The sequence below is a fragment of the Bidens hawaiensis genome, unplaced genomic scaffold (assembly GCF_021521415.1).
Source record: "Bidens hawaiensis isolate Kalapana, Puna unplaced genomic scaffold, B.hawaiensis_p1.1 tig00016041_1, whole genome shotgun sequence".
Taxonomy (NCBI): domain Eukaryota; kingdom Viridiplantae; phylum Streptophyta; class Magnoliopsida; order Asterales; family Asteraceae; genus Bidens; species Bidens hawaiensis.
The window spans coordinates 298,595-324,508 of NW_027492454.1; the positions used below are offsets into that span (position 1 = coordinate 298,595).

At 35.2% G+C, this 25,914-nt stretch overlaps 2 protein-coding genes and 1 pseudogene across 2 annotated transcripts; 1 reads left to right on the plus strand and 2 right to left on the minus strand.

Moving 5' to 3' along the window:
* Positions 1-956: 956 nt before the first annotated feature.
* LOC143550433 (F-box/kelch-repeat protein At3g06240-like) lies at positions 957-9,988 on the minus strand. The gene is made up of 2 exons (XM_077041077.1): positions 9,571-9,988; positions 957-1,096 (listed from the first exon to the last, which is right to left on the minus strand). The coding sequence occupies exons 1-2, from the start codon at positions 9,986-9,988 to the stop codon at positions 957-959; spliced, it is 558 nt and encodes a 185-aa protein (XP_076897192.1).
* Positions 9,989-12,230: 2,242 nt separating this feature from the next.
* Positions 12,231-14,666, plus strand: LOC143550448 (uncharacterized; annotated as a pseudogene).
* Positions 14,667-22,001: 7,335 nt separating this feature from the next.
* Positions 22,002-23,704, minus strand: LOC143550427 (WRKY transcription factor 22-like). The gene is made up of 3 exons (XM_077041071.1): positions 23,242-23,704; positions 22,802-22,912; positions 22,002-22,415 (listed from the first exon to the last, which is right to left on the minus strand). Exons 1-3 carry the CDS (start codon positions 23,658-23,660, stop codon positions 22,025-22,027), a joined length of 921 nt encoding a protein of 306 aa, XP_076897186.1. The 5' UTR covers positions 23,661-23,704; the 3' UTR covers positions 22,002-22,024.
* Positions 23,705-25,914: the final 2,210 nt, after the last annotated feature.

A 25,914-nucleotide genomic window follows, 5' to 3' on the forward strand; every position in this document is an offset into this window, starting at 1 on the left:
TGCATTTCAAAACGTTTTAAGGAGATGATAATGTAGGAGGTTGATTCACATTTCATGAAATATTTAATAGTTTTAAGAAAATGATTTAATTATTTGTTATATGTTTGTATAATTTTTTTGTTATCTAAAGTAACGAGCCATAAAATATTCTTATATATTTATTCAATATAACTAAGGGCATTTATATCATTTGTTAAAAAGTTATAACCAATGTTAACATTCATTCATTTCAGGAACCAAACATGTACGTTTATGCAAACAATCTATATATGTCCCCATTATATAATAAATTTCTTATTATCAAACTAGGTGGCTTACCCGGCGCGTTGCGCCAGGCTGATAATGTTTGGGTGTTTATAAGAAATCAACGGTAACAACAATATCTTTGGTCCGTATGAAGACCAAGTGTAATGAACTCACACCCAAGACGTGGTCCACCCTTCACAAGTCCGCATAGACAAACAAATTCACGCCCCTGCATATATTCTACCTTAATTTGCCGCATCCCCAACGTCTGAACCGCGTCATTGCCCCCTTGCACCCAAAAACGCTCCAAAAGTGATGCCACGCGCTTGCTCGTTTTACACCCATTACACTTACCTTAACATCTGTCTCTATTTAAAGCTTCTCGATCCTCAATCAGTTTTTGTATATGCGTCGAGCCCGAGCTTGTGTAGTGTAATACTCACGATTAGCTCGTTTGCACCTCTAGTTGTTGATATTTACAGTTGATTTAAAAATGCATATTGTAAGTTTGTTTGAACTTATATGTTGTACAAAATTTGTTTAACTTTCAGCTACAATAATATATATGACTAGAACCAAAACATATATAAACCATCATAACCAGAAACTTGACATAAAAATTATGTTATTTAACTACGTAAAATACCAAATAAAAAGATTCCAACAAGCATAACTAAACAAAAAGTAAATAAATAGTTGCCTTCAACGCCTCAACCATCAAGCTGAGCAAGACTCGCAGTATAACGAATAGCATGAAAATCAGCAGGGGCACCTCGAGTCCCAAGATCTTGCGTCTCATTCTTGATTGCATCAAACAACACAAGGTTTCCTTGACTCGTTAACATCAAAACTGTTGGGTTTATATGGATATTTTATATTTAGTTAACCATTTAACTAGTTACAATTAAGGCGGAAGCGTGATATAAACAAACTAAACATATGTATCCATGTGTTTATATATGTATATATTACAAGTTTATAGGAAATGTGTACATGAACAACCTAATTTATTCATGTTATAAGATTACCAATAATCTATTTATTAGAAACCCGAAGCAAGGATCAAATGATACGGGAAAACTAAACTATCAAAAGCTATAAACACTTACATTCTTAACCTTTTAAGAGTGTAGTTGATGTTGAAGAAGATGATGATGTTGATGCTAGACTTTCAAAGGGAAAATCCTCAAACGGAAGATACCCCGAGCCTCCAACACACACCGAACTTTGTTAGGGAGCTTGAACACGAATAATCGAGACCCGAGCCTCTTCCTTATGATCTTGGCCGAAGATCAAAACCAAGAAAGAAAGAAAGAGTTGTTCTTATTTTTTATCTTGAAAGTGTCTTGATATATAAATATCTTCAAATCAAATCATATCATGGTGTTAGGTTTTTAAGTCAAGTAAGAAATACTCAACATCCACCAAATCCATGACAAAACTTGACCATAACATTAGGGTGTGGGGCCCACCCTAAACCGGCCCCAAAATATATTTTATTTTATTATTTTTATTTATTTATTTTATACTTTATAAAATATATAAACACCCCATCTTTTATAAACCATTTTATAAAAGAACACATAGTTAAATAATCATTCCAATAATAATTATTTGAATAAATAAATTAACAAATTAATTTATTTAACACTTTCAAGTAAGTATTCAGAAACCCGATTTTCTGAATGCGTCGTGTTCTGTATTTGTCTTATAGATCTTATCTTAACAAATACATAATTGGTGTGTGTCTAACTCGTTATTGGGTATGACCCGACTTGGATCAAACACAACTAGCCACATTAACCTAATTATGTGTCTCGGGCATACGGTATTCCAACAATCTCCCACTTGCACGTGACTCATAAGAAGTTAATGCTAATGGTGAATACCGCCTAACAACAGGTCACCACCCTTAGTGTGTTTGACTAAGTGCCATTCAATAACATCATCCCCTTCAAGTCCATACTTGATATGATATAGGTAAGTCTTATCACTACATCCCTTTGTTACTAGATGTCCTGTCAAATCGAAGAGACACAGAGTGATCATTCTCACAATGATTTAACTTAACAGGCCTTAGACATCTAAACTCTCAACACATAAGAGGAACAAATCCCATCTTGATTGCATACATCCTCGTTGACATCTCGTATGATATCTGAGCTCTTTCTTACATGTCATCGTGTTACCGAAATAACAAAGAAAAGAGTCAAGTTATCAGACTTGATGAAAAACCAGATCCAATATGCATCTCAGGTCAAAGGACATAATGATACTCGCCTTTACTCAAGGATTACTTATGATCAGTTGCACTAACTCCATGCAGTGATCCTTGAGAGCGGATCATGTCCAATATTTGTTTCCCACAAATATCTATGAACCTTGGTGGCAAACCTATGCCCTATATTCATCACATGAATATCAACCAATCCGGGTTCATAATAGTCTTACCTTCACACTTGTTCTCACGAGTATGATCGACTACGGACGTTTAGAACAACATAAGTCATTCATGGATTAAACATGCAAATATAGAACATAACTCATTCAATAATTAAAACATAATTAATTATCATGAGATACCCATTACATTCGTTCTTATACAAACACTAAACACAGATTAAATCCACTCACTAGAATACCGAAGTCCTAATGCACAAACATGACCCTCATGTTTTGGCCTATCGAGGAGCTTCGTGAGTGGGTCCGCAATATTTTGATCGGTATGAACTTTATGAATACATATCTTTCCCTTTTCAACTTCATCCCTTATGTAGTTGAATATGCGCTCAATGTGCCTCGTTTTCTGATGAGCACGAGGCTCCTTGATCTGTGCAATAGCACCCTCATTGTCACAGAATATCTCTAGGGGCTCCTGAATGGTAGAGATAATCCCTAGATCCATGATGAACTTTTTCATCCATGCAGCCTCTTGGGCTGCCATTGAAGCGGCGATGTACTCAGATTCTGTAGTGGATAACGCGACAACATCCTGCTTCGAACTCTTCCAAGAGACAGCGCCTCCATTCAAAATGAAGACATATCCCGACTGTGACCGAGAATCATCTCGGTCAGTTTGGAAACTCGCATCCACGTAACCCTTTACGACGAGTTCCTCCTCACTAGACCCATATATTAAAAACATATCCTTAGTCCTTCTAAGGTATTTTAATATATTCTTGACAGCCATCCAATGACTGTCACCTGGGTTGTGCTGGTATCTACTCGTTATGCTTAAAGCATACGAGACGTCCGGTCTGGTGCACATCATTGCATACATAATAGATCCTATTGCCGAAGCATAAGGAACATGCTTCATCCTATCCTGCTCTTCCTTAGAGCTAGGACTTTGGGATGAGCTTAACACGGTTCCTCTAGGAATAGGTACCAAACCTTTCTTAGAGTTTTCCATCCTGAACCTTTTCAGGATTTTATCAATGTACGCACTTTGATTGAGTCCGATCAATTTCCTTTGTCTATCCCTATAGACCTTTATTCCCAAGATATATGTCGCTTCTCCAAGATCCTTAATTGAGAAACGACTACTTAACCACGCTTTAACGTTTTCCATACTTGGTATATCATTTCCAAATAAAAGTATATCATCGACATACAAAATAAGGAACATGATTATACTCCCACTAGCCCATTTATACACACACGCCTCATCACCGTTTTGGACGAAACCAAACGCTTTGATTTCTTCATTAAAACGATGATTCCACATCCGTGATGCTTGTTTCAACCCGTAGATTGATTTCCTTAACTTACATACTTTGTCAGGATTAGATGGATCGACAAAACCTTCAGGCTGAACCATATGGATATCTTCCTCAAGATATCCATTAAGAAAAGCGGTCTTGACATCCATCTGCCATATCTCATAATCAAAATGAGCTGCAATGGCAAATAATATCCTGATCGACTTAAGCATCGCGACCGGCGAGAAGGTTTCATCATAATCAATCCCTTGAGTTTGCGTGAAACCTTTTGCTACAAGTCGTGCTTTGTAAGTATCTAAATTTCCATGCATATCGGTCTTCTTCTTGAAGACCCACTTACATCCAACCATTTTGGAGTTAAGTGGACGATTAACCAATTCCCAAACTTGGTTATCGTGCATGGATTGCATTTCGGCGCTCATGGCTTCAAGCCACTTGTCACAATCAGGTTGTGACATAGCATCTTTGTAGGAGATCGGTTCATTCGAATCGACCAAGTAGCAATCATCCACGAGAAATCCATATTTCTTGGGAGGTCGACTAATCCTACTAGATCTGCGAGCAACGTGTGTATGATCAACCATTTGATCACCTTCAACATCCTCGTGTTGAAAACTAGTATCGACCAACTGTGTATCATCCAGTGATTCTTGAACCTCTTCAAGTTCCACTCTTTTTTCACTAGGTCCTTCCATAAGGAACCTTGTTTCTAAGAAGTATCCTTTGCGTGAAATAAACACTTTTTGTTCACTAGGATCATAGAATATATATCCTATATCATCCTTTGGGTATCCTATGAAGATACACCTGATGGATCGAGCCTCAAGCTTATTTGGGGTGTCACGTTTAACATAAACTATGCATCCCCATACCCTTAAATATGAAAAGGATGGAACCTTTCCATGCCACACTTCATAGGGTATTCGATCCACCTTTTTGGTCGGGGCCATATTCAAAATACGAGCCGCTGTAAGTAGCGCATATCCCCAAAATGATGGCGGTAGTGAGCTTCGTGCCATCATTGATCGAACCATGTCCAACAGTGTTCTATTCCTCCTCTCGGATACTCCGTTATGTTGAGGAGTTCCAGGAGGAGTGAACTGTGAAATAATTCCACAATCTCTAAGATGACATTGAAAAGCATCACTTAGGTATTCGCCTCCTCTATCGGAGCGGAGTACCTTGATTGTTCGGTCGAGCTGATTTTGTACTTCATTTTGAAATTCCTTGAACATTTCAAAGGCTTCATATTTGTGTTTCATTAGATACACATACCCATATCGACTAAAATCGTCGGTAAAGGTAATGAAGTACCTTTCACTATTCCTACTAGTGGGCTTGAGAGGTCCGCATACATCCGTATGTATGATACCTAACAAGTCCTTAGCCCTCTCATTTGTACCTTTAAAAGGTTCTTTGGTCATCTTGCCTTGAATACAAGATTCACACTCTTCAAACGAACCTAACTCATTTGTTTTCAAAAGACCATTCTTTTGGAGAGTATTTACACGATTCTTGTTTATGTGTCCAAGACGACAATGCCATATGTAGGAATCACTCAAATCCTTTTTGAGTCTTTTAGTGGAAGTTTGATATAATGAGCTATTTGAGGTATTGTCATGAACCAATTCATAAATACCGTTGTTTGGTACAGCTTTAAAATAAAAGATACCATTAGATGATACATGCATTTCTGATTTTACAAATTTAAAGTCAAAGTTACATTGTCTAAGAAGGTGCACGGAAATAATGTTCCTAGTCAAACTAGGAGCATACAAAACATTTCTCAAAACAACTTCCAAACCACTTGGAAGCGATAAAGTGAAGTCTCCTCTAGCGACCACGTGCACCCTTGCACTGTTGCCCATGAAAAGACTCACTTCGCCCTTCTTTAAGTCTTCATTCCTTTTGAACCCCTGCAACCAATTGCAAATATGAGTTCCACATCCGGTATCCAATACCCATGTGTTAGAAGAAATAAGATTTAGCTCAATATTAATCATAAAGACATTACCCGAGGCATGCCCCGCATTCCTCTTGTCTCTTAGCTCTTTTAGGTAGACCGGGCAATTGCGTTTCCAATGTCCGGTCTCCCCACAACCAAAACAAGGATCATCCTTATGACCCCTCGGTTCCACAACCTTTTGTTTCTTTGCCATAACCGGTGATTTGCCCTTACCCTTAAGATGCACAGGAGGACCCTTTCTTTTTGCTACCTTAGCCTTAGAATTGGGTTGAGATCGATTCTTGGATTTACCTTCATTGATCGCAAACACGGGTAAAACCTTTTTACCCATGCTCGCCTCGGCTGTTTTAAGCATTGAGTGAAGTTCTCCAATGTTTTTGTCCCACCCATTCATGTTATAATTTAACACGAAAGTGTCGAACCTTTTCGACAGGGAGTTAAGGATCAAATCCGTTGCTAACTCTTTTGAGATGGGACAATTGAGCTTGGCGAGGCGATCAATGTAACTTTTCATCTTAAGTACATAAGTTGAAACTGGTTGATTATCATCCATTCTACATGCATGCAAGGCTCGAACCGTTTCGAACCTTTCAACCCTCGATTGCTTAAGGAACATTTCCTTAAGTTGAGTAATCATGTCGTACGCATTATGGTTTTCGAAATCCTTTTGGATTTCGGCAACCATAGTCGCCAACATGAGGCATGACACTTGAATGGAATCTTCCGTGTGTTTGACCCAATTCATGTATTCGACCTCACTTCCCTCTTCCGGTTCGTTGGGGATAGGTGTTTCCAAAACATGATATAATTTTTCTTGTTTTAGAACAATCCTTAAATTTCGGAACCAATCCGAAAAGTTATTGTGGTTAAGACGGTCTTTAGCGAGAATAGATCGGAGAAATACGTTTTGGACGTTAGGGATTATGTTGTCGTCGACGTGTGCGGCCATCTGCAGAATTTTAATTAAGTTCATTTTAGTGTTTTACATATTTTAATTATTAATACCCTTTTATATATACCAAATATAATTAATAATTAAAATCTAGAATCCAACGATAAACACGACTCCGGTTAGGTGACCTTTTTCCCATTGTCGGTTTATCAAGGTAGTTATTCATAACAATTGCAAACCCTTTTGCAACTTCTAGAGTTTATGGGACCGGTTCGAAATCATATTTCGTGTCGGCATGTTTATCCCATCAACACCTATTAGACCCCATGCTTGGGTGACCCTCTTCACATGGTTCTAATTTAAGTCGTCCTACTTGTATCAACTTGTAATATCAATATACAAACGGTTAGGTGACCTTTTTCCCATTTATATGCCAATATTACCTCAACATATTAATTTACTCTACGCGGTTAGGTGACCTTTTTCCCACTAAGAGCTTACTAATATGTTAAGCGTTATACAAAAGGATGGTGTTTAACTTGTTATCCTTAATTTTAAAAGGGATTTTTAGTTTTAATAATTATAGTTGTAAAACTTTAAATCATGTTCTAACATGCATTTAGTAACATGATAATTTTGAAACCATTTTCAAAAATTCTAATTTATAATAAAACCATTTTATTATGGGCGTGAGACGGCTAGTTAATAAATCCATTTTATTAAACTACGTGTCACGTGATTACCGATAATTATTAGAACCCGTTTTATGCTTTGTTAATTAATTCTATGTGACGAAGTTGATATCCTAATATCTAGCAACCACATAATCAAACAATCAATTAACAAGCATACACAATTATACTAGACACGAGCCACTAAGTTAGACCACACTTGTTAGCCGAAACAAGTGTGTGTCTTAGGTCCGATCCTAAGGGACACATGACACATGGATGTTGTAGCTCCCACTCGATCCCGCATCCAAAAACGTCGAGCATCTTCTTCAACCCCTTTTGTGATCCAATGAGCTTGTAATTTGGACCTTAGCTTCCAATTTTGCAACCTTCTTTAATTTTACAAAACAAATGTCCTAATACATTTTTCTATAAAATAAAGATATTGCAAATAATCTATTTATTACATACCCATATGAATAAATAATTACAAAATTGCCCCTAATTAATTATTACAAACCGAAACTTTGAATAATTAATTACAATCACAACAAACATCCATTTGGTCTACGGCTCGGTCTAGTTTTAACAAACATAACCTGTTATGTCTTAGGAACCCGTTCCAAAACCCCTTGACCTTATCGGGCCTAGTCCAACCCAATAATTTGATTATGGGCTTCGGCCCACATGTGCAAAACACATGGGTTTCGGCCCAATAGGAAGTCTCATGGGCTTCGGCCCATTTAACCAAAAATGGGCTTCGGCCCATTTCACTTTCTCCCCCTCTTTTTTTTTTCCGGTTAGCCCAATAACCAAAACAAGTGGGCTTCGGCCCAATATCATCCGAATTGGGCTTCGGCCCATTTACTCGGTTTTATATATATATATATATTTTTTTTGAACAAAGCCAAAAAATATAACAAGATTAAATACAAAAAAAATTATGCATGTTAATTTTTTGTATAAAATCTTTCAAGGGGGAAATATAAAACCGAAAACCCGAAGCTTAGTTTCCCGTATCCCGGCTCTTGATGCCATTTGTTGGGTTTCTATGGATATTTTATATTTAGTTAACCATTTAACTAGTTACAATTAAGGCGGAAGCGTGATATAAACAAACTAAACATATGTATCCATGTGTTTATATATGTATATATTACAAGTTTATAGGAAATGTGTACATGAACAACCTAATTTATTCATGTTATAAGATTACCAATAATCTATTTATTAGAAACCCGAAGCAAGGATCAAATGATACGGGAAAACTAAACTATCAAAAGCTATAAACACTTACATTCTTAACCTTTTAAGAGTGTAGTTGATGTTGAAGAAGATGATGATGTTGATGCTAGACTTTCAAAGGGAAAATCCTCAAACGGAAGATACCCCAAGCCTCCAACACACACCGAACTTTGTTAGGGAGCTTGAACACGAATAATCGAGACCCGAGCCTCTTCCTTATGATCTTGGCCGAAGATCAAAACCAAGAAAGAAAGAAAGAGTTGTTCTTATTTTTTATCTTGAAAGTGTCTTGATATATAAATATCTTCAAATCAAATCATATCATGGTGTTAGGTTTTTAAGTCAAGTAAGAAATACTCAACATCCACCAAATCCATGACAAAACTTGACCATAACATTAGGGTGTGGGGCCCACCCTAAACCGGCCCCAAAATATATTTTATTTTATTATTTTTTTTTATTTATTTTATACTTTATAAAATATATAAACACCCCATCTTTTATAAACCATTTTATAAAAGAACACATAGTTAAATAATCATTCCAATAATAATTATTTGAATAAATAAATTAACAAATTAATTTATTTAACACTTTCAAGTAAGTATTCAGAAACCCGATTTTCTGAATGCGTCGTGTTCTGTATTTGTCTTATAGATCTTATCTTAACAAATACATAATTGGTGTGTGTCTAACTCGTTATTGGGTATGACCCGACTTGGATCAAACACAACTAGCCACATTAACCTAATTATGTGTCTCGGGCATACGGTATTCCAACAAAAACTTCACGGTCACTTTTCATCACCAATGGACTCAACAACAAACGCTGCGAAATCACAAAAACTTTCTTCCAAGAATCCACCACCCCGTACTCTCCCATCACCCAAACATCCAATTTATTAACATTATTCTGACGATAACCAGCACACAATGACAACGGTAAAGAGTCGTCCTCCCCAAAGGAATGCATAGTTAGATTTAGATAGTTACCATAATCATTTGGAATAATATCTTTCGGTAAATCAAAAACTTGAAACCGCTCATTGTCTAAGTCGAACGCCATGATAACACGAGATCTGTCCTCCTTAAAAGCCAACCAGTTCACAAAGCCATTCACAAATGTAGCGCTAAACCAATCATTATTCATATAACAAGGTGCACTCACACCTTCCTTTTTCTCCCATGAGTTGGTACTAAGTGAATACACCAACACAATATTATTCTTGTCAATAACCGGACCCATTGAACAACACAAACAACCTCCCGTATGCTTAATGTTTTTCATCTTAACTCCGTAATCATAAACAATTCCAACAACCTTAAACTCACAAGTCCTCGTCAAGAGTTTAGAAGTGAAGTTTGATCTATCCCCTCGCCAAAAGGCGGTGTTTGAATGCCTTCGGGCTCCTCGGGCTCAGGATTTTCTAACGGCTATCCCCATTGAAGGATTAGGCCAACGTATGTCGGGTTTGGAGTATCGGGCTATCCTTAAGTACCGGTTAATGATCCCTATGTTCCCGACGGATGAACCTTGACCAATTTGTCACAAGGTCTGTTTGGATTCTTTTGGTGACCATGCGGTGCATTGCAAAGAATTGCCTGGCTTTAAATACAGACATGATCTGGTTAGGGATATTCTGTGTGATGTTCTTAAACGGGCAGGGATTTCTGCTAAAAAAGAGGCCCCTGTTAACTTTCTCACGGATCCTATTGAAGGGAGGTCTACTTTACGACCAGCTGATATTCTTGTGTTCGGGTGGGCAGGGGGGAAACACGCCTGTGTGGATCTTACAGGAGTGTCTCCTCTTGTTGGGCTCAGGGACCGTGGGTTTGTTGTGGGTCAGGCTGCGTTGAAGGCTGAATCGGGCAAAGTTGTTAAACACGAGAAAGCTTGTTTAGATAATCAACATGTCTTTCTACCATTTGCCTTTGATACATTTGGTTTTCTGGCTCCAGAGGCTGTGAAATTTTTGAGTAGGGTTCAGCGCGTCGTACACGGAACCTCTTCAGCTTCTAGGTCTCAAAGCTTCGTTTTTAGCAGGATTGGCTTTGCTGTTCAAAAGGGGGTTGCGGCGCAGCTTGTTGCCCGTTTGCCTGCCACTTTATTGTAATCGTTTTATAGTAAATTATATAAAAGAAATAATATAATTTCAAAAAAAAAAAAAAAAAAAAAACCAAACCTGAACACACAAAACGGAAACTGATCAGAAACTTTATGAGGGCCATCGAGAATCTTGTGTTTGTTGATACAAGGGTTCCAGAGAATCAAGATACCGGTGCTGGAGTGAAAACTTGAATCGAACAAGCAGATTAAACCCTTGTTGGATCCCGGATATCGTCGGTAGCTTCCACCTTGACGTGGGTATGAAGGGAATTGGAGTTCAAGGGTTTCTTTGAAGGTGAGTGGTGATAAGAGGATGTAGAAGTGGTTTCTTTCATCTCTGGAAGCATATGAGATGATGGTACGGTGGTTGTCAGCAACGGTGGTGGTGAGGTGGAGTTTGGTGAAACAAGGGTGTGAGATCAAAGGTGCGGATGAAGTGCAAACGCATCGGAATCGAATGAGTGATTTGGCGGGAAGACGAGAGAGGATGTTGAAGATGATTTCTTGAGGAAAACCTAGGATGGTGTCTGGTGTTTTTGACATGTTTGGTTCAAGGGAACAAAGTGGGACCTACGAAGTAAAACCCTATAATAAGAGGAATCTTGGGGATCACTCTACATAACTAAACCAAAATTCTAAAGCAAGGTTGGCAGTTGGGTTTAGAGGTGCACAATCCAGTTTAAAACTTAATGACTTCAAAATAACAAGGTCTCAGCAAGGCCTTGCAAAACGGTATTTTAGAAGTGCACAAACACCTCTAAATACCTCTTCTACCGAAAAGCTAGCAAGGCCTCGCAAAACAGCAACATAAACGAAATTACAAAGCCAAAATTTTCCATTTTACTTGATCAAATGTTAAGTCTCTATCCCTTTTTTTAATTCACAATAAACTCAACACTTTGATGTCTTTAAGAATATTCTCAACCTTAACCAGCGTATTAGCGAAAATATAATTATTCATAACCTTCCAACTGCATCAACAAGCCACCATAATGATAGACTAAACCATATTCTTATATTTAACATCAAAAACGTGTTTGCATACTGTATTTGTAAGTGACTCCAAACTTAATCATATACATACTTAAATTCGTTTATCCGAACAAACCGAATTCAAAATTTTAAATATCGTTATCCGATCCAAAAACCGAATTCCCAATTCGTATTCAGTTATTAACCAAACCGAAAACCAAATTTACCATTCCGATCAGTTAATTTAGACATTTAGTTACTAACTTACAGATACAATTTGGTTTTCACTTATTTTTTATTTCCCTATTTTTAAAACCCCTACTAAATAGACTTTCCAAAAGCCCACTAGGCCCAACAGCCCCTTAATATTTCCGGTCACCATTCTCCGATCAATCACTTCACTCAAGCAATGAAGAAGACAACACCAATCTCTGCATCCAAACAATCCCTTCATTATCTCCTTAAACCCTACAATCATAATAACAATAACAACAATAATATTATTATTATTAATATTATTAAACCACCCACAACCATCCACCGCACCGGAATCAACCCAATTCGATGAACAACTCCTCTCACTCCCACCACAAACTCTTGTCAAAATCACCCACCAATTCGAAACATCAAGTAAAGCCCTAAACTTTTTCAATTTCATCCGTCAAAACCCATCTCCTGATCAAACCCCACCTCCATTAGCTTCCATATTCCAAACTGTAATCGAATTGGCAGTACGTGAGCAAGATTACCCTTCAATTGTTAAAATATTTAATCTTTCTAAGGAATTAAAGATACCCATTACCCCCAATTCAGCAATTAGGTTAATTAACTACTTTTCCCGCGGAAAAAAGGTTCAAGATTCGGTCTTGGTGTATGATGGATTGGATACAGATTGTAAGGACACTAATGTGAGAAACATTGTGGTTGATTTGTTGTTGAAATCGGAAAGGTTTGACGATGCCCGCCAAGTGCTCGATGAAATGCTCGAACCGGGTGCGAAGTTCCCGGTTAATGAATCAACGTTGCGTATTGTTTTCCCGGTGTTACTTAGACGGGGTTGGGATAATCGGACGGATGGTTTCGTTGATTTGGTACCGAGGTTTGGGGTGCACGGTGTGTTTCCGGATAAAGTTTTGTTGACGCAGTTGGTTACGAAGATGTGTAGGAGTTATAGAAGTGATAATGCGTGGAGATTGTTGCGTGAGTTGATGAAGTTTGGGAAAGTTGAAGCTGCGTCGTGTAATGCGCTTATATCGGGGTTGGCGAGAGAGCGGGACTACAAGAAGTTAAAGTTGTTGTTAAAGGAGATGAAGGAGAATGATATTAAGCCGGATATTGTGACGTATGGGATGTTGGTTAATCACTTGTGCAAGGCGCGTAGAGTAGATGAGGCGTTGGATATGGTTAAAAGGATGAAAGAATAAAATAATGGGATCTCGAGTAGCATCAAACCGGATGTGATTCTTTACAATACTCTGATTGATGGTTTATGCAAAGTGGGAAGGCAAGAAGAAGGTTTAACATTGATGAAACAAATGCAGTTGGAAGATAATTGTATACCTACTGTTATAACCTACAACTGTTTGATTGACGGTTTTTGTAAATCTGGTGAAATCGAACGGGCTCATGAACTGTTTGATCAGATGAGAAGCGGGGGCGTGGATGCAAATGTGGTTACGGTAAACACTTTGGTGGATGGGATGTGTAGGCATGGAAGAATAAGTAATGCAATGGAGTTTTTTAGGAAAATGCAAGAAGAAAAGGGTATTAAAGGAAATGTAGTAACTTATTCCACGTTAATCTCCGCCTTTTGCGGTGTCAATAATATTGAAAAAGCAATGAGATTGTTTGATGAAATGGAATCTGTTGGCTCGCCTGATGCACTGGCTTACTACAGCTTAATATCTGGTTTGACTTTAGCTAAAAGGCCCGATGATGCTTATGTTATCGCTTCTAAAATGAAAAAAGCCGGATTTCAAATGGATCTTGTAACCTACAACACGTTAATTGGAGGGTTTTGTAGAAAAAAGAAACTTGATAAAGCGGTCGAAATCCTTCGAGATATGGAGGAAGATGGAGTGAAAGCGGATGGTGTCACTTACAATACCTTAATTTCATATTTTAGTCAAAACGGGGATTTTGAAACTGCTCATAAGTTTTTAAAACAAATGACGGATGACGGAAATGCCCCTACAGTATTCACTTATGGTACTCTGATTCACGCGTATTGCTTAGCTGAAAATCTTGATGAGGCGTTGGATATTTATGAACAAATGTTAAAACCATCAAAGGTTGCACCAAATAGTGTTATATATAATACGTTAATCGAGTGTCTTTGTAAGCGTGGGAGAATAGATCATGCTCTTTCTTTAATGGATGAGATGTTACAAAAGGGTGTTAAACCGAATACGACTACATATAATGCAATGCTTAAGGGGTTATCGAGTAAAAACAGGTTGCAAGAAGCACTTAGACTTATGGATCAGATGACTACTCAAGCTTGTAATCCTGATTATGTCACGTTGGAGATATTAAACGGCTGGCTTGATGAGGTTGGTGAGATTGAGAAGTTGAAGATGTTTGTGCAAGGATATCAAGTGTCTTCTGTTGCTTCAACTACATAGGATTAGAGGTATGTTATGATGTTGTTGAAATTATATGTTTTTCGGTTATCAATTTATTACAAGTTTTTGACACTTTTGCAACATATAGCTGGGCTACGCTTTTTAGTTCTATTCATGTTTGTTTGAAGGCGTTTGGATGTGCGTTTTAGGAGTGATTATTGTAACTTTTAGGATGATATGCAGAAAAATAGCGCGATTACTAAATATTTGTTAGCTTAAAGTCAGGGGCATGTCTATTTTTCTACAACTTAAAGTTGTAATAGTCAGTTTAGAGTGTTTAGCAAAAAAGTGCTGTACTTTAATTATCTGATTATTTAGGGTCAAATTTGTTAGATTTGGATAATCAGATAAAAGAGTTGCTGTAAGAATTGTTGTTATTTGAATAAATGCAAAATTACCTAACTATCTGTAATCGTTAAACTTGATTATTCATAAAAATAAAAAAAAAATTTTAAAAATGAACATCATAGCGCTGCCAACATCAAGTTCATGCAAATTTAACTTGTAAATTGTAATCATATACTTTTAAACGGTATGTTAAATAAAGTCAGGAAAAAATGTCATATTTTCTGGTAACACTTTTTTTGGGATTTTTTTGTAAATGTGACGGTCATTTTGAAAGATATAACTAAACTATATAAACGTATTGCGATTTTGTGTTATATTTCTGTTCTTTGAAGAGTATGATTATGTTTTTACACAAGCATGTACGCTGTAGAGGTGCACAAATCGGGTTTTTTAAAAAAACTGGTTTTGGGTTTGGTCAACAAAGTCAAGAACCGGGTTGAGTAGGAACCGGTTTTAGGCAGTGGCGGACACGGGAAATAATTTCGTAGGGGATCAGAAGAGGGTCGGTGTCAAAATTTCATAGAGGTCGCGGTTGGGATTTTAACATACATATGCCTCTAAAAAATAATTTCACAGGGTCGGTCGACCCCTACACCTTTGTTGTAGGTTCGCCCTGGTTCTGGGTATGGTCAGGTTTTTTTTATCGGTTTTTGTCTGTGTCGGGTCCGGGTGTTTTCGGTTTTGGCCGGGTCATGTCATTAGTTTGTGACAAGAAGTTTTATTCTGGATTTATGCAAGGACTTAGTTATGATATTTTAGCCAGAAAACCTCAACTGAAATAAAGCTTCCTAAAATGCCCTTGAGTATTTTTGAGGTTTACATTGATCCCTTTATATTATTATTATGATGGGCCTTTTAAAACTTGCATCATTGTTTATTTGTGGCACAAAATTCTCTCTCTGTAGTTAGTGCTACAAATAGATGTGTTTTTCTTATAGAATCTTCAGGTATTCTTTTCACTTTTAATGAATAGTTTAAAGTTTTATAAAAGTGCCATGAGCATTAAGATTTTTACGGTTTAGATGGCAGAAAAGATAAGTTGTCATAAAGAGGCTGCTTTTTCATAACTCTTGTCCACGTACGGGTGTAAACGAGCCGAGTTTAGCTCGAGTTCAACTTGTTTCGAGCTTTGTATCTAATGCTTTGTCTTGGCTTGTCAATAATATTTTAATCTCAAGCACGGCCTGTTTGTCATTTATGTATCATTTAATTGCCAATTTTATCGTAATTATATATAATAATATTTCTTATGTAGTTACGTATTTGTTATACAAAAAAAGTTATGTTCGTATAAATAAGATGCTAGTTTATTAAATGAGCTTCAATAGACGTAAGCTTTGGCTCGAGCTCATTTTGCATCATTTTGATTCAAGCTTTTAACTAGCCGATTTTGACCATTTCACGAGTGGCTCAGATCGTTCACAACCGTAAATCAAGGAAGTCTAGCAAAAAGGGTGTGCAGTTTATGCTAATTGGCTCAATTTGTTAGGTTTGGGATATGTGGCTTTTCAAATAAAGTTTAAATGATTTTGTTTATTCTTTTTTTATAAAATATTCCATGTAGCATTATTCCCATTGTTTTTTGCTACCAGCTTCTTAATGTTGCCATTCTCTTGCTTTTGACATCCATCATCATTGGCTTTAAGAATAAATAAAGACAAGAGCCTAGATACCCATTTCTCCAACCATTGAGAATATATTTTTATATCTAATTTTTGTTTTTTTGTTAATACTTATTAAACATATGGATACCCTGGACTTATAGCACTAGCAAAGTAGCAAGGTTCACATGTACCTCCATGTTCCCCATTATAGGGGATGGGGTGCAATTATTTATCCCACCATAGCCATATAGAGTCGTTTACTTGGGAGAAAAAAAATAAGTTCGCTAGAATAATTTCGTTAAGTACAACCATCAGCTGGTCTAGCGATAAATGTGTGTGCCTTATAACTAAATGGTTATGGATTGAGACATCGGTCAAAGTTGAAAAAGGTTTAGTTGTTTGGGAAAAAAAAGAATCATTTCGTTAAGTGTCAAATAAATGTTTACCATAGTAATATAAAAGAAACTCACAGACGGTAATTTTTGACACGACGTTAAAGTGATTTGCTTTTGGATTACATTGTATAACTTGTTCATTAAGCATGACAATTCGAAACTGGTCTGTTTAATAAATGGGTTGACCTGCAAGGCCGTTTAAGGGTTTTGAATAATAGTTCACATTTAGATAATTAGATTTTCAAAGAGTTTATTTAAAAATGTTAACATTTAAAGTCTGAATTTAATTTTAAATTTTTGTCTAGCTACTTATTTTTGAACTGAAATTAGTTTTTTTTTTCTCTCTTGACCTCTTACCAAATCTTGATTTTCAACAACTTGATTCTTTTAACTTCTCTATTTTCTAATAATCTCTATCAGTTCCTCTAATCTTGAGTTGGATATATAAAGCCAAGTTTGTTAAGTTATTGTGCAAAAACAAATCTAAAAGACATCAAGTACAATAAAAGGTTTATGTTAGTTGAGGCTATTGGTTGTTCATGTATTACTAGCATATGTAAATGAATATTAAGCGGGTTTACTCCAAAAAAAACAACACAAGTTTAAGTGTGAAGGTTGATATCTTTTTCACAAGTATACCTGTCAAGTGTGGGTTCACCGTTCACCTATTGAATTCCTCATCCTGCCAATCCGATTACCCGAAATCACTCAACCCCTTACCCCAACACATTTGACACCCTAGTTAAAGTGTGAGGATTGATATCTTTGACACAAGTATATGCGTCAAGTTTGGATTCGTCATTCACCTATTTAGCGCCTCATACTGCTGACCTGAAATCATTCAACCTCTAACCCGACACATTTGACACCCAACGTGGTAAGTGAACATATTTACATTCAAACAAATGTTTTGAAATGTACAAACTTTTCTATCTACCTTATTTTCATAAGGTGAGCTTGCTTCACTCCAAGACATTTTTTAAAGATACAAGAACATAAAGAGGCTAAGTAAAACTGTTTGGGTGTGTTTCTTGATTATAGAGGTAAACTATTCTCTGATACGGTTTAAATATATTTACAATGATTATTTTCTTTTTCATGATTTTCTAGTACTTCATATAGTAGGTAATTAGGTATTGATATAACTATATAAGGAGGCTAAAAAGTGATTGTTTAACAAAGAAGCAAGCTTCTAATGACTTTGGAATTAAAAATATCACAAATTAATAACAACATATCCGATTTCGAATAAAAGTTTCATCCGATTAAGGCACACACAATTATGCAAAGACCCGTGTTCAAACTTAGACGAGGCGAGTTAATAAAAAGGATGTGTATTTAGCTGTTAAAAAAGAAAGGCACACACACTTAAGACGATAAAGATGGTTATTTAATTATTTAATAAAATTGTCTGGATTTTATTATAAATCTGAAATCTATATGAAGATTTGAGTTATATTTTTACCATTCTTGTTTGTTAAAATCACATGCTTCATCCATGATTAAAAGAAAAGTTTATTAGATGATGGCTTTTTTTTGTTTGCCCTACCATGAGGGTAGTTTAAACGTCATTCATATTCGACTTTATTTTAATTCAAGTTTAATCAAAAAGATTTCAAAACAAATAGTCACATAGGAAATAATTTGCTATGTGGGTTCATAATAATACTATACAACAAATATATACATTCAAAGTACTAAGAGGGTGATACACCTGAGTGAGTGTGGAGTGCTTACGGTTCTATTAAACCTGCTTTGACGAAAAGTCTAGGTCAGGTTGTTAACTACGGTTTAAAAAACAACAAACCAAACGACCATGCTAGAATGTTAGATGGGCCAGTCGAATCTTTACCTCAATTACTCATTTACATTTTACAAACTTGTATAATATGATGCAGCATCCATGGGTTTTCATGTGATGTGCTTGTTTAGTGTGCTATTTGGTCCGTGTATTGTGTTAGATTGTTAGTGACAATGGGTTCGGGGAATCAATATGCTGCTCCGGGATTGCAAGTTGGGTCAAAGAAAGAGAGAGAAAATATCTATTTTATCTTTTATTCTGATTCATCTTTTATTATTTTATGTTCATCTTGTTTTCGTTTGTTTAGTATGATGTCAAATTTTTTATATTAACCCAATGTGTATGGAATTCACTAATTTGTATCTTTTTAATGTAATGTAACAATATTGGTTAAAAATGTAAATAATCAATGATTTTATATCGATTTTTAACATATTGAATCGTTATTTTTATTATTCGAAAGGTAATAATGAAACTTTTATCAACCACAAACACCTATATCAACCAATACACATGCAAACACTTGAGAGGCAATCATAAATATTCATCTTCCATTTTATAGTTATCATCACTTCAATTTCCTATTTGAAACTTTATACTATTTTTATTTTATTTTTTGACGGCAGCTTTTGTTAAACCAATAGCAAGAAACTGGAGGTACAAACAGTGAATAACAAAAGTTATAGTCCTTTCATAAAACACTTTTCCAAAAATATCTATTTTATTCTATGTGTGTCTCAAAGTTTTTATGTCTCCTACTGTCTTGGAGATACTTGCTGATTTATGTGAGAAGATAACCTTGCTTCTAGACTTTCAAATATATCAACAAGTCATGAGGATAATTCCGTAAATCGCCTTATTCTTTTTATGACCAAGGTTGCTAGTAACATTGGACTTAAGTAGATCCCGTACAAAAAACATGTATATAGATAGAATACGACACCAATTGCTTATAAATTGTGTATTTTTATCATAGCAAAATGACACGATGTAAGCAAACCATTGCTTGTCTCTTCATGCTCTCACACAACCTACAAACCATATATCCCACATCCACCTTTCTTACTTAAAAGAGCCGGTAATGTTGAGAGTCTATCATTGTCGCCTTTCACGTGAAAACATTAATCTTTTTTTTAATCCAATTATTTCACTTCTTGACAAACGGGACTTGCACCTTAGATATTTCAAACAAAACGACTTTCATAGAAGCAACCTAGAAAACACCCATTGAATCGAATCCTTTGTCCAAATCGATCTATCCGATTGAAACGTCAAAAAAACTTGATTCAATAGATTAAGTTGCATGTAACATTTTGTCCAAATTCATCTATCCATTTATACCACTTTATTGTGAGTATTAACTATAGAAAAATTGCATGTAATTTTCATGAACATTAAAAGTTGCCTCTAATTAAATAAAGTAAAGTTCACTCACAAGTAACACTTTCTTTTCAAAAGTGACATTCATAGTGTACCAAAGATGGTACTTGAAGGGGCAATGGTACAACTAAGAAGAAATATATTTAGCATTTTGGCATTACCGAATCGATTGTATAAGTTGCACTACAGATTGAGTGTCAATCGTTATCAAAAATGGATTTGAACCGTGTTCTAAATCTTTTATATTCGTTACAAATCACTAAAGCACGCGGAAGGTATCTAGATGTGACAGTATCTAGAGATGTCGACCTTTCACGCACATTAATTCGAAATCTTCACAAAAGCAACCATATGGCGGTCCTTCAATATGTCACCATTGTGTTTTTTATTTATTATTATTATTATTATTTTGAATTGTGCTACATGGAACATAATTCTACTTTTATAGGTTTCATACTTCTTTATAAAGTTTAATCTTCATGCATAGAATGAATTAGCAATTGATCTCTTGTTTGGAAACATGTCTAACGTGTTAATTGTTACTAATGTGAGTTCTTTTATAGTTATATATAGTTAAAACATACACTAATGCGAATTTGATGATTTTTTATTTTCAAAGTAGTCAGATTTTAAGAAGTATCACAATTTATGCTTGTTTGTTTGTTCGATTTAGAGTTATTATACCAAAGTTGGTGTGTGATGATAATAAATTTAAAGTTACCATACTATTTTAAATTTTTAACTTTAACCTCTTCTTGCATTGTAATGACTTAATCCTCATGTTTTCGTTGTTATTTTTCGAGTTTATATTTTTATCATGTCGTTTCTAAAACATAACAAATAAAAAAAATACAACAAAACAAAAATATAAAAAAGACTACTATACTTTAAATACATATATATACAATCTTATAGTAACAAAAATAAGGGTATTTAATTTTTATTGTGCAAACCAAATAATATAATTGAACAATTTAAAGTGTAATTTAAATTACCTACGTATTACAAAAATTTGTGACATACATTTTGAACTTGAACCAAAATTAACGTAGCTATTCTTTAAAGATGTGTTTTTTTAATCAAAACAGTGTGAGATATTCGTATATGCATTTGGAGGTGTATAGACTTTATAGTCGTTTGTTTAGATTTTTAGTGTTTTAAAGTATACAAGTAACTCCAAAACTGTTAATATACATTTATTTGCTTATTTAAGCATATATAAACATTTAAAGGTTTGGGTATCATATGGTGCATATATACCAATGGGTCAGGCCTACCGGTGCCAATGTGTTAGATAAACTTTTGTTTTTCTACATCATAAGGGTAAAAATAGTGTAATAGATTCGAATTAAGTTACATCTGACAAATAATAAAAAAAAAATTTGTTGTGGATCATGTTGCCTCTCTAGTTGCTTTTTTGTAAAGGTTTTTTAATATAGTTAATGCAATATACATAATAAAGCACTAAAAATACTATGATACATAAATAATCACAAATTTATTTTATACTATTATTACAACATATATGTCTCAAACAAAAGAATCAATCAAAATCTTTTTTCTTCATTATGAAAGAATTATACTCTCCTACCATATACTAAAGTTCTTTGTAACTAGACAATATTCTTCAACCCACAAAAGGGTTTGATGCCCATTCACCTAAAAACAACAAAACACACTTGCCAACCCAATGTACACCCCTCAATGCACATGTTACAACCCATCTATGCTTCCAAAATCACCTTTCCAAAAAGCCTAATTTCTACTCACCCTCTCTAAAAAAACAAAAAGAGACCCCAATCATCATTATGTCATGCACGCGTCACCAACCACAAAAGTCAACTCCCTCATGCCTAGTCATCCTCATGCAGTCATGCCTACTCATCGATTAATCCACAATTAATCGCTATTCTCTGCTTTACCGACTCGTGTCCGCTTGATCTCTATTTGTCTAAATTCGGTCGAAATTGAAAATTTTATATATATATATATATATATATGTATTTTGAAAATTTTTCATATCCCATCATCCAACTAGCGCCTAGCGATTTTTACAACATTGGGGATGACTGCACTGCAGTTATTCCCGTCAGAATAACAAGCTCATCCAATCCCTCGAAAAAGTCATCATCCATCGACACATCAAAATTGTCGTCGGTGTCGTTATCGTTGTCAATGTCGTCGGTCTTTCCGGTCGCCGGAGACTGGCCGGCCGGAGAATATTCCGGCGGCGGTGAAATGGGTTTGTTTTTAATTGTGTCTTCTTCACCGGAGTTGGTGGGTTTGGTTCGGGTACTTCCTGCTAATGAATTCCGGTGAGTCGGTACCGGGTGGCTGTGGTCCCCGGTGTAGGTGATTATGAACATATCCGGGTCGGATCTGTTACGCTCCACTTGTTTTCGGGCTAAACAACCCTTAGATGTACTACATCTATAATATCCTCTGTTCATCAAAATTATAAAAATAAAGTCAATTTTTAATAATAAAATAACAAAAAAAATCCAAAATATTCGTACGAAAAAAAAATAATTCCAAAAGATTTTGGCCTTTGGTTCTACTTTCTGTTTTAAAAATATTATTTTTTAAACATAGTTGGAGAAATTCTAAATAAATTCTATAAATAAATAAATAAATAAATAACCATTTTTTTTCATTATTTTTTATTTTAAATTTCAAAATGCAAAAATAATTGAACAAAAACGTAGATTGAAATATCACTTTTTATGCATTTCCATTTAATAAATAAAAATAAACATAATTAATTATTAATTAATTAATACTTGATTAAATTTTAATAAAAAAAAAACAAAAAATGAGAAATTACAAACCTTGGATATGGAGAACCTTTAATTGGTTTTTGACCATATTTCCTCCAAGACCACACATCAGAAGATAATCCCTCAGCAGGCACTTGACATACCCTTTTCATCTGATTTTTCCTGTAAAATAATTAATTTTAATTAATAAAAATAAAAAATAAATATTTTATAAAAAAATCAATACAAAGAAACCCAAAACTAGTGCAACAAAAGATTTATTTTTATTTATATTTATCAAATAAATGGAAAAAAAAAACAATTTTACTGCATGTGGGTATGAGGGGATCCCCTAAAATCTTGTATATATCTATCAAAATATCATATTCAAAAAATAAAATAAAAATGTTGTAATAAATGAAAATTAACTTTTTTTGTCAAAGTGGGTTTTAATCCAAATTTAACAAAAACCAAAAAGAACATGACAACATAAATAAAATGTTTTTTTTTACCTTTTCTTGGACCTTGTACTTTGTGCATTAGAAGTTGTACATCTAGATATCCCAAAAGGTTGAGGTTGAGGTTGTGGTTGTAGCTTCTGCTCTTGGTGGTGGTGGTGGTTAAGTGGTGGTGGATCTTGTAACCCACCAATAACAGAAAGTGGTGAGATAGGCAAACTTTGTGGAGATTGAGGTGGTTTTTGTACTTTTGGAAACTCTAGGGGTATTTTAAGACTATTTAAAAACTTCTCAATACTATTATCATTTGTAGCTTGAAATAAATTTTCATTTTGAAAATTTATTTTTTGTTGGGTGTGGGAGTAAGATTCTATAGGCCAAGAAAAAGATTTTCCGGCGGTGGTGGCGGCGGTGGTGGAGGCGGTGGAGCAGTAGGCTCTGACCACCGCATGCAAGTCCCCATCAACTTCCATTGTTTGACTTTTTAGAGAGAGAAAGAGAAGCCAAGGCGCTGATTTTTTTTAGAGAGAGAGGATAAAATGAGAGAGAATAATAAAGAGAGAGATTGGATATTGGAGGTTGGAATGTTAAAGAGGTTCAATTTATAAATGTTTTTTTAGAGAGAGAGGAAAAGTACGGGCAGGAGAGAGAGAGAGGGATACGGTCAGGAGAGAGAGAGAAAAGGGCAGCAGCTGGCTTTCACAAGAATTTTGTAGAGAGAGAGAGAGAAATAAGGTGATTGGTAATGTATCCAAGGTCTTATCTTTTTGCTTTATTTATTTGTTGGAATTGTATTTTGGTACAATATTTTTAATCTTAATCTTAAGCGGGCACAATATATTTTGTGTTTGTCAAGTATTGTGAAATATATTTACAACATTATATCAATTATCATCCATATTCATTCAATCATTCATACATGTAAAATATCAATTAACCCTATGGAATTTTTGTTTGTTTTAACTAATATATAATTAAGAGAATGTTTTGTGTTGTTTTTATCAACTGATTATTCAGTTTTTCTTGTATGCCTCATCTTTGAAATATGTTTAATCGCTTCAAATAACTCTTGAACTTTTTTAACATTGAAAGGTTAAATATTTCACTGCCTTTCAATTCTTTGTCACACACCACGTTCGCGATATAGCAAGATGTAAAAATATGGTCCACTGAGTCCCCCCGACGCCAAACAATTGTCATTTTGGAAGGTTCGAGATGAGTTCATTGTTGAAAAAAAGTCGGTAAAGATCGCTAAAATGTTTTGAGACATGAAGGTTTGAGTTTCTTGTGGATCAAAAATAGGACGAATTGTATCAATCTAGATTGGGATAAGTGGAAATACCTGGTTGTGTAATTGTTTCCAGTTTTGTGTTTGGTACCGGCCATTGCTACCCTCTCGGTTGGAAGGGTTTTGATTTTTTTTAATAAAATTTGCAGTTCAAAAGATATTAATTATACAGTTATTGTATAGTAAACCACTAAATATTCATTTACATGTGTGTTGAAACATCGCATGTAATTCAGTTGTGTACTACGGTTGTACGATAATTACATATGGTTTTGTGGGAGCAAAGTCATATTTGTGAAATATTGATCATGGTTGTTAAATTTTGTACTGATTTTGTTTAATAAAAACACGTCAACATTGTATAAGATTTATACAAGTTGAGATTGCAAATTTTATAGACAGCCGAGGCTTATTTGTAAAATCTAAAAAGTCATGGGACTAAAATGTAAGAAATGAAAAAACATGAAGACCTTAAATGTTAATATTGAGAGACTTTTCTTATCAAAAGGGTAGTGTGTTTTTTGTTTTGACTTATTAAAATGTCAGATGTCGGGTACAGAACGTCTAATTAAAATCAAATAAAGAAAAGGTAAACACGTTATGTACGACATAATCTTTTTACAACTAATTTCAGTTAATACACGGTTCGCCTAATACATAAAAAAGTATGCTACTATTAATTTTTTGAGAAAATTCAATATATAGTCCTTTTTAAGAGAGAGAATTTGAAAATAGTCAAAAAAGTTTTGGATTCTCAAAATAGTCCTTCCAAATCTATCTCCTACGTGAGATTGGGATTCGTGATGTGAGTTTTGGTTGTCCTATCACACGCTGACACGTGTCATTTCACAGATAAAATTTCATAGAAATTTGACTTGGTCGATAGTTTTCAAGTCAAAATAGTTTTCTGAAAACCCAATTGTTTTGGAATGAAATTTGTCCGTCACGTGAGGTTTCAAAGTCATCGTTATCCGCGTTTTTTTGAAATTCATCTCCTCGGACGCATTCCAAATGAATTTCGTCTGCTACTTGAAATATCAAAAAAGATGAAAAAAAACGATACTTTTTCAGTGAACTTAGTTTTGTTAGATGATTTTCAAAAAAAAAATTAAAAAAACGATAATTTCCCAACGAATTTAATCTCCTTATATGATTTTTATAAAAATTTTAAAAATATGGCAAGTGTTAAGAATGTGGTGGGTGGTGGTGGGTGATGGCGGTGGTGGTGGATGATGGCGGTGCGTGGTGGTGGTGGATGATGGCGGTGGGTGGTGGTGGTTTGATGATGGCGGTGGGCGGTGGGTGGTGGTTGATGATGGCGGTGGGTGGTGGTGATGGTGGTTGATGATGACGGTGGGTGGTGGTGATGGTGGTGGATGATGGCGGTGGGCAGTGGTGGCGGTGGGCGGTGAGCGGTGGTGGATGATGGCGGTGGCGGC